A 9,636-nucleotide genomic window follows, 5' to 3' on the forward strand; every position below is an offset into this window, starting at 1 on the left:
GTGATCTCTTAGTGTCTGTATAACATCTGTCCAGGATCTTCTGGCTTTCATAGTCTCTGCTGAAAAGTCTGGTGTAATTCTGATAGGCCTGCCTTTATATGTTACTTGACTTTTTTCCCTTACTACTTTTAATGCTCTATCTTTATTTAGTGCATTTGTTGTTCTGATTATGATGTGTCGAGAGAAATTTCTTTTCTGGTCCAGTCTATTTGGAGTTCTGTAGGCTTCTTGTATGTTCATTGGCATGTCATTCTTTAGGTTTGGGAAGTTTTCTTCTATAATTTTGTTGAAGATATTTGCTAGCCCTTTAAGTTGAAAATCTTCATTCTCATCTACTCCTATTATCTGTAGGTTTGGTCTTCTCATTGTGTCTTGGATTTCCTGGATGTTTTGAGTTAGGATCTTTTTGCATTTTGCATTTTCTTTGATTGTTTTGCCCATGTTCTCTATGGACTCTTCTGCACCTGAGATTCTCTCTTCCATCTCTTGTGTTCTGTTGCAGATGCTCGCATCTATGGTTCCAGATTTTTTTCTAGGGTTTCTATCTCCAGCCTTGCCTCACTTTGGGTTTTCTTTATTGTGTCTACTTCCCTTTTTAGGTCTAGAATGGTTTTGTTCATTTCCATCACCTGTTTGGATGTGCTTTCCTGTTTTTCTTTAAGGCCTTCTACTTGTTTGGTTGTATTTTCCTGTTTTTCTTTAAGGACTTGTAACTCTTTCGCTGTGTTTTTTCCTGTATTTCTTTAAGTGAGTTATTAAAGTTCTACTTGATGTCCTCTACCATCATCATGAGATATTCTTTTAAATCCAGGTCTAGTTTTTCGGGTGTGTTGGGGTGCCCAGGACTGGCTGGGGTGGGAGTGCTGGGTTCTGATGATGGTGAGTGGTCTTGGTTTCTGTTAGTAAGATTCTTACGTTTGCCTTTCGCCATCTGGTAATCTCTGGAATTAGTTGTTATAGTTGTCTCTGGTTAGAGCTTGTTCGTCTGGTGATTATGTTAGCCTCTATCAGCAGACCTGGGAGACTAGCTCTCTCCTGAGTTTCAGTGGTCAGAGTATTCTCTGCAGGCAAGCTCTCCTCTTGCAGGAAAGGTGCCCAGATATCTGGCTTTCAAACCTGCCTCCTGGCAGAAGTTGTGTTCCACTCAACAGAGGTCCTAAAATCCCGAGGAGAGTCCTCTGGAACTTGGGGGTGTCTGAAGACTCTGAGCCCAAGGTGCCCCAGTGCTGGCACTGACCGGAAGGGACCTTATGTGTATTTTTATTAGATATTGTCTTTATTGACATTTCAAATGTTTTTTTTCCTAGTTTCCCCTCTGAAAATCCCCTATCTTCTACCTACTCCCCCTGCTCCACAACCCACCCACTCCTGCTTACTGGCCCAGGAATTCCCCTATACTGGGGCATAGAAACTTCACAGGACCAAGAGCCTCTCCTCCCACTGATGACCAACTTGGCCATCCTCTCCTGCAAATGCAGCTAGAGCCACGATTACCTCAGTGTGTTTTCTTTGATTGGTGGTTTAGTCCCAGGGAGTTCTGGGGTTACTGGTTAGTTCATGTTGTTGTTCCTCATAGGGGCCTGCAAACCCCTTCAGCTCTTTCCTACATTCTCTAGCTCCTTCTCTGGGGACCCTATGCTCAGTTTAGTGGATGACTGTGAGCATCCACTTCTATATTAGTCAGGCACTGGCAAATCCTCTCAGGAAACAGCTATATCAGGCTCCTGTCAGCAAGCTCTTGTTGGAATTTGCCATAGTGTCTGGGTTTTGGTGGTTGTTTGTGGGATGGATCCCCAGGTGGGACAGTTCCTGGATGGTCATTCCTTCAGTCTCTGCTCCAAACTTGTCTCTGTAACTCTTTCCATGGGTATTTTGTTCCCCCTTCTAAGAAGGATGGAAGTATCCACGCTTTGGTCTTCCTTCTTCTTGAGTTTCATGTAATTTGGAAAGTATATCTTGGTTATTCTGAGCTTCTGGGCTAATATCCACTTATCAGTGAGTGCATATCATGTGTTTTCTTTTGTGATTGTGTTACCTCACTTAGGATGATATCATATAGATCCATCCCTTTAAAATGTTCTTAACTCTTGCCAGAACTGTTATAAGTTCACATTATCTAAATACTGTTTCTCAGGTTGTGCCCTCCCCTTTACTGAATGTTTCACAAACAACATGGACCCCATTCTGAGTGCAAGCAAGGACTTCTTAGCCCATCCATTTGCAATGATGTGTTCCACGTTTAAATTGAAAGAGGAATCAAAGTAGCTCATAAACAATAAAGTCAGTGACAAGGAGTTTAATAAAGTCATAATCTTCATCCATACCTCTGTACCCACATTGTGTTAACTTGTCTTGCTAATAATAAATGAACAAATTTCTACTCACCTTAGTTAAGATGACAAGCCAAAATAACAATTCTACCAAAGTCTAACTTAGTAAAGCAATGTGTTTCCTAAGGTTCTGGCAAGGGGATACTTACAGGTGATGGAGAATATGGTACCTTGATATCTCAAAGGAAGATGCAACAGAATGAGTGGCAACAGTGAAAACTGAAGCCTAGAGCTTCCTTGAATAATAATTGACAGGCAACTCACAGGTCAGAGAGTCTCCCTCCTAGACAAAGTGTTCCTTTTTATATAATCGTGGAGAGAGACCTTATGAATCTTGTAACTTCCTTGAGTGGATAACTTTCTAAGCCTTGTATGTTTTCTATATTAAGGAACCTCTCTCCAAGATGGAGTGTTTCAAGTCACAGGAAACTGCTGAGCAACCCAACCAATCTCTTGGAGTATAACCATTGATACATGTGGTAAGATATCTTCTTGCTGTTTTCAGCATTGAAATTTTTAACTTAATGTCTCCTTGGCTACTGAATTGGAGACAAATTGCCATGCCCTTGGAATGAAGGACATTAGCAAAACACTCCCTTATACAGTGCTGACCTTGGAGTAATTCATAGATTCCTCTTTCCTGAAGATTGCAAAGCAAGCATACAGAACAAAGATTGAAAAATGCTCCCACACAGAATGACCAGGGAACCCAGAAATACTGGTATGAGATTCTCAGACAAGCAAGGAATATAACTAGTCACTCAGAGAAACCAGAGAGTTCTTTATTAATGCATGGCAGGGCCCTACATAATTTTTAAGAGATATATATTCTTGACTATCAATATTGATTAGCTTCTATAGAATAAGCAGCATAACCATGATCTTATCAATATGACTGTCCTGGAATGATCTTTTTTGTCTCTGCCCAAGAATTAATTTTCTCTGCAATTAAGCAGATCTGACAGACATCATGATTGAAGCTTCCGGTTGCTATGCTTTTACCTGTAGCCTGTAGAGCTCTTTTTAAACAGTTACTGATGGAAGTTAGTTCTCAAGGGGAAGGAGGAAACATTTATTTTCTCAGAAATGAGAAAGGGGTTCCAGCAAGCAGGCTTATAAAAGCAGGATTCAGCACTTAAAGTGCTTTTAAAATGTTATTTCATTTTAAACCAATTACTTAACTATGTTAGGATCAAAGCTCTAACATATTATTATTTCTATATAATTCTATATAATGCAAGCAACTTACTTGTACCCTGCCTTGTTTTTCTTAATAGATATTTTCTTCATTTACATTTTAAATGCTATCCCGAAAGTCCTCTATACCCTCTGCCCCAAACCCTGCTCACCAACCCACCCACTCTCCCTTCCTGTCCCCAGCATTCCCCTAGACTGGGGCATATGATCTTCGAAAGACCAATGGCTTCTCCTCGCTTTGATGGCCAACTAAGCCATCTTCTGCTACATATGCAACTAGAGACACTGCTCTGGGGGCTACTGGTTAGTTGATATCATTGATCCTCCCATAGAGTTGCAGACACCTTTAGCTGCTTGATTACTTTCTCTAGCTCCTTCATTAGAGGTCTTGTGTTCCATCCAATAGATGAGTCTGAATTTGCCAAGCACTGGCATAACCTCTCAAGAGATAGCTATATCAGGCCAGTCCTGTCAGCTACATCTTACTGGCATATGCAATAGTGTCTGAGTTTGGTGGTGGTATATGGGATGGATCCCCAGGTGGGGCAGTCTCTGGATGGTCCTTTCTTCCATCTCAGCTCTGAACTTTGTCTCTGTAAGTCCCTCCATGGAAGTTTTGTTCCCCACTCAAAGAAGGAACTAAGTATCCACAGTTTGGTCTTCCTTCTTCTTGAGTTTCATGTGTTTTGCAAATTGTATCTTGGGTATTCTATGTTTCTGGGTTAATATCCAGTTATCAGTGAGTTCATATCATGTGTGTCCTTTTGTGATTGGGTTATTTCACTCAGGATGATTTCCTCCTGATTCATCCATTTGCCTAGGAATTTCATAAATTTATTGTTTTTAATAGCTGACTAGTACTCCGTTGTGTAAGTGTACCACATTTTCTGTATCCATTCCTCTTTTGAGGGACATCTGGGTTCTTTACAGCTTCTAGCTATTATAAATAAGGCTGTTATGAACATAGTGGAGCATGTGTCTTTATTACAAGTTGGAACATCTCCTGGGTATATGCCCAGGAGATATATTGCTGAATCTTCCAGTAATACTATGTCCAATTTTCTGAGGAACCACCAGACTGATTTTCAGAGTGGTTGTACAAGCTTGCAATCCCACCAACAAAGGAGGAGTGTTCCTCTTTCCCCACATCCTTGCCAGTATCTTATGTCACCTGAATTTTTGATCTTAGCCATTCTGACTGGTGTGAGGTGGAATCTCAGGGTTGTTTTGATTTGCATTTCCCTGATGATTAAGGATTTTGAACATTTTTTCAGGTGCTTCTCAGCCCCTTGGTATTCCTCAGTTGAGAATTCTTTGTTTATCTCTATACCCCATTTTTAATGGGGTTATTTGAATTTCTGGCGTTCAGCTTCTTGAGCTCTTTGCATATATTGGATATTAGTCCCCTATCAGATTTAGGATTGGTAAAATCCTTTCCCAGTCTGTTGGTGGCCTTTTTGTCTTATTGATAGTGTCTTTTGCCTTACAGAAGCTTTGCACTTTTATGAGGTCCCATTTGTTGATTCTTGATCTTACAGCACAAGCCATTGCTGTTCTCTTCAGGAATTTTTCCCCTGTGCCCATATCTTTGAGTGTTTTCCCCACTTTCTCCTCTATAAATTTCAATGTCTCTGGTTTTATGTGGAGTTCTTTGATCCACTTAGACTTGAGCTTTGTACAAGGAGATAAAAATGGATCAATTCACATTCTTCTACATGATAACTGCCAGTTGTGCCAGCACCATTTGTTGAAAATGCTGTCTTTTTTCCACTGGATGGTTTTAGCTCCCTTGTCAAAGATCAAGTGACCATAGGTATGTGGGTTCATTTCTGGGTCTTCAATTCTATTCCATTGATATACCTGTCTTCTTTGAAGGTCTGGTAGAATTCTGCACTAAAACCTTCTGGACCTGGGCTTTTTTTGGTTGGGAGACTTTGCAAGTGAGCTATTTGTCAGTTACTCTATTCTATGAAACAGTGTGATGACTCTATAAATATCCAATAAATACTTTTCAAATAAAAAACAAGAAGGTGGCCACATTCTTTGCCAAAGCTTCACAGAAATGACTTCCCATCCATGTGCTGTTTAATTCTTTGCTCCTCTCTGTAATCTATTGAGCCAAAAAAGTATATATTTCTTTAAAGCAAATGACTAAAACATGGAAAGAAGAAGCCATTTTGCCATGATTTACTACACTAAAGTAGAGTTTGTTTGGGTGTTTCCAAATACCAAATGGCTTCTCAGAAACTCAAATGGTATATCAAGCTACTTTTACTGCCATAATTTCACCACACCCTTTGTCATCTCATTGTTTCTCAGGCTGCAGATAAGTGGATTCATCAGAGGAATAAGCAGAGGGTAAGCCAATGATCTCAGTTTCTTGGTGTCTGGTGAGAACGTGGATTTGGGCTGTAGATGTAAGTTTCCAACTCATTTGGCTAAATATCTGGGGGTGTGGCTTCTGGACAGCATATAGGGTAAGAGTACACCCCACTTTTTAAGAATCTGCCAATCCATCTTCCAGAGCATATTTGCCATCTTGCATCACTCCCAGGATTTAATTTAGGTTCCTTTTGACGCAAATCCTCATTCCATGTTGTCCATCATCTATATTTTAGCCTCACTTACAGGCACTTCATAATATTTTATTGTGATTTCAAATTGCAATTCTCGAGTGGCACATGAAGTTGGACACCTTCAAATGACCATTTATCATCTCTCAACCTTAATAAAATGTGAATTCAGGTATTTTTACCCACTTTTTCAATTTTTTCCAGTGCTGAGATCCATGGATTTTATGTACTTTTAAATAGAGATTCTTTTTCCTTATTATTGAGCCATTTACCCCACCTCCCTCTCCTGACATTCAGACACCCCCCTCAACTATTAGGCCCCAGGACTGAGACCACAGGACCACAGCATGACCCTGAACCACACTTAGAAACTTCCAAAATCAACCCCCTCACCTGCCTGCCCACATTCCAGCCACCCCACCCACCACAGCAGTGTGGGACTGCTTGGAGTCTAATCTCCAAATTCCAATCAGAACTTCAGGTTGGAATCCAAACTCAGAATCCAAACCAGAAATTTAGGGAGGAACTCCCAGAATCAGTCCACTGACTGAACATACTCCCTCCCTATTGCTGGTCCTTGGGATCTCATGGAGCCCGATCCAGAAATTCAGTAGAGACATCCAAGTCAGTTGTCCCCTCACTTACCTGCTCACCTATCAGTCACCCTACTACTCACTGATCTTGGACCAGTTGGAATCTGAGCCCTGATAGCCGCAAGAATAATTAGGTTTTCAAGGATCATAAGTTTTATGTTATATTTAAAAAGTCAATCAACCAAGACCCTTGGGGGCTCTTGGATTCTGAACTTCCATCCAAAGAGCATGCATGGGTTCGACCTAGGGCCCACACACATATGAAGGAGCTAAGCAGCTCAGTCTTCATGTGGTTCCTCCAACAACTGTAGTGGGGGCGGTCCCAAAACCAGTTGCTTGTCTGTGGATCCTGTTCCCCTAACTGGGCTGCCTTGTCTGGCTCAGTGGGAGAGGATGCACATATCCCTTCAATGACATGATAAGCCAGGGTGGGGGATGCCCATGGGAAGTATGGGAAGGAACTGTGTGAGGAAAATTGGGGGCAGTGATTGGGATGCAGAGTAAATTAATTTGGAAAAATGAATAAAAATCACCAAACATGAAAATTAGGAACTAGATGTTTATTGGAACATTTATCTTAATGGCAATGCTATAGCAGTCATCAGTACACCAATAATAGAAAGTAGATCAATAAACTGTGAGATGTGTTTCAGAAGCATATACCTCTTAAAAACAATTGTCTAAAGTATTTAAAAATGTATATGATATGTTTTCAAACATGGAGATATCAAGATAGAAAACATACTCTAACCAAGAAGTGTACTCTGTTTTCACAGTCTCCAAAATTCATAAAGTTCAAAAGCATGATAGAAAAACACCAAGTTCCTCAACAAATCAACCTGTGTGTAAAGTCACTTTTCTTTGCCATAATTTTACCACAGCCCTTTTCATCTCCTTGTTTCTCAGGCTGTAGATAAGTGGATTCAGCAGAGGGGTGAGAAGTGTGTATGCCAGTGACATCAGTTTCTTGGTGTCTGGTGAGTACCTGGATTTGGGCTGTAGATAAGTTATACTGGCTGTGCCATAGAAGAGGGTGACAGAGGTGAGATGAGAGGCACACGTGGAAAAGGCCTTCTGCCTCCCTGTAGTGGATGGCATCCTCAGGATGGAGAAGAGAATTCGAGTATAAGACAAGAGTATCAACAGGAAGGGGACCATGACAATCAAAATGGTGCCTGTGAAGGCATAGACTTCAAACAGGAAGGTGTCTGCACAGGCAAGCTCCAGCACAGGAGGAGTCTCACAGAAGAGATGGTTAATTTCCTTGTGGTCACAGTAGGGGAAGCTAAACACCCATGTGGTCTGCAGAGTAGTCATCATGGTACCTGAGACCCATGAGAACATAACTAATTTCACAAAGACACTTTTGTTCATAATCACGGGGTAAGATAGAGGATGGCAGATTGCAGCAAATCGATCATAAGCCATTGCCCCCAGGAGAAAACACTCAGTTCCACCAAAGAGAAGAATGAAGTACATCTGCACAAAACAGCCACCAAAGGAAATGGTCGCTTTCTCACTAGTCAGGACCACCAGTATTTCAGGTGTGATGACTGTACTGAAACAGAGGTCCACTAAAGATAAATTTTGCAGAAACAGGTACATAGGGATGTGCAAACTCTGGTCCAGGAAGATGATGGTGATAATGATGGCATTTCCCAACACAGTCACCAGATAAATAACTAGGAAAGCCCCAAACATCTGACCTTGAAGTTCAGGATAGTTAGAAAATCCCAAGAGGATGAATTCAACTGTAGAGTTGTGATTTTGCCTCCTCATCACAATAGCAGAGCCCTTTGTTGGTCTTAGGGACACAGTACAGATGAGATGAAGTCACAGAGCAGGAGCTGAGTTCAAATTCAGAGTTCTTGGCAGAAATTGTACAGGTATGCTCATTTTGACAGAGGTTCAAACTAGCAGTTTTGAAGAATGGTCAATAAATTGTAACAATGAATCTTTAAAACACAAATGGACAAGTTAAAAGGTTGACTCAGAAATCCTTTAACTAATATGAAATATGGCTGGTAAAATGATTCAGCTAGTAAAAGCACTTGCCTCACAGCCTAAATTCAGTTCCATTCCTTGAACAGACAATTTAAAAAAGAGTTTGATATAAATGATATAGTACATCTGTCATCCCAGTGCTCCTATGCCAAGATGAGAGTAAGAGGCAAAGCCAAGGGAAATACCCATAAGATTAAGGTTAGTCTGCAGAGTATGGTGCAACAGAATCAAAGTAGATCATCCTTAATACAGTGGACGGAGGAAAGCGTTCCTAAAAGTCACCTGAACCCCACAAGATCTCCATGGCAAATGTATACACTCTCACACACACAATCATACTCACACTCACACACACATACACACTATGTAATAATAATAATAATAATAATAATAATAATAATAATTTTAAAGCTAGAACGTTGACTAGTAGAGTAATAGTCTTTGGAAACATTTCCTATGGACCAAAAAATCAACCAAACCCATTCTGAGGACGGATACAAGCATTGTGTTATTGAGAATCCACCTTCCATAACTCTTATGCATGCACCTCTGTGTTACTTTTAATTGTATACTTGTATATGAATTTTAAAGAAAGACTTTCAAGTTAGGCAAATAGTAAAAAATGTAAACAAATTAAAACTATGATAAATTACATGAACTATATTGATAAATGATTTTTATAAATACCAAAGTACAAAGCACAGTTCTTTTACTTTGTTAAGAATGAAAACTAAACCATATATACCTGAATAAATATACCATATCCCTAAAAATTTGATTTGTAGACAAAGTGACCACAAAGGAACATAAATCAAATGGCTTCCAGAATATTTTTTTGGTTTCTGGTCCAGGTGTACCAAATTTACTAAAATTTGCCCCAATGAGAAATGTTAGAAACCAATTTTCTATCATTGATTCTTGAGTGCAGAAAATGACTTT

General features: G+C 40.1%; 1 protein-coding gene and 1 pseudogene across 1 annotated transcript; both read right to left on the bottom strand.

The window, feature by feature from the left end:
- On the bottom strand, positions 5,699 to 6,039 carry Olfr515-ps1 (olfactory receptor 515, pseudogene 1; annotated as a pseudogene).
- Positions 7,528 to 8,472, bottom strand: Olfr516 (olfactory receptor 516). Its single transcript, NM_146725.1, has one exon. The coding sequence runs from the start codon at positions 8,470 to 8,472 to the stop codon at positions 7,528 to 7,530; it is 945 nt and encodes a 314-aa protein (NP_666936.1).
- Positions 8,473 to 9,636: the final 1,164 nt, after the last annotated feature.

Source organism: Mus musculus, chromosome 7, assembly GCF_000001635.26.
Source record: "Mus musculus strain C57BL/6J chromosome 7, GRCm38.p6 C57BL/6J".
NCBI classification, from domain to species: Eukaryota; Metazoa; Chordata; class Mammalia; order Rodentia; family Muridae; genus Mus; species Mus musculus.

Bases quoted from the DNA above. Each gene is read 5' to 3' on its own strand.
- Olfr516 (NM_146725.1), bottom strand. From the start codon at position 8,472: ATGAGGAGGCAAAATCACAACTCTACAGTTGAATTCATCCTCTTGGGA.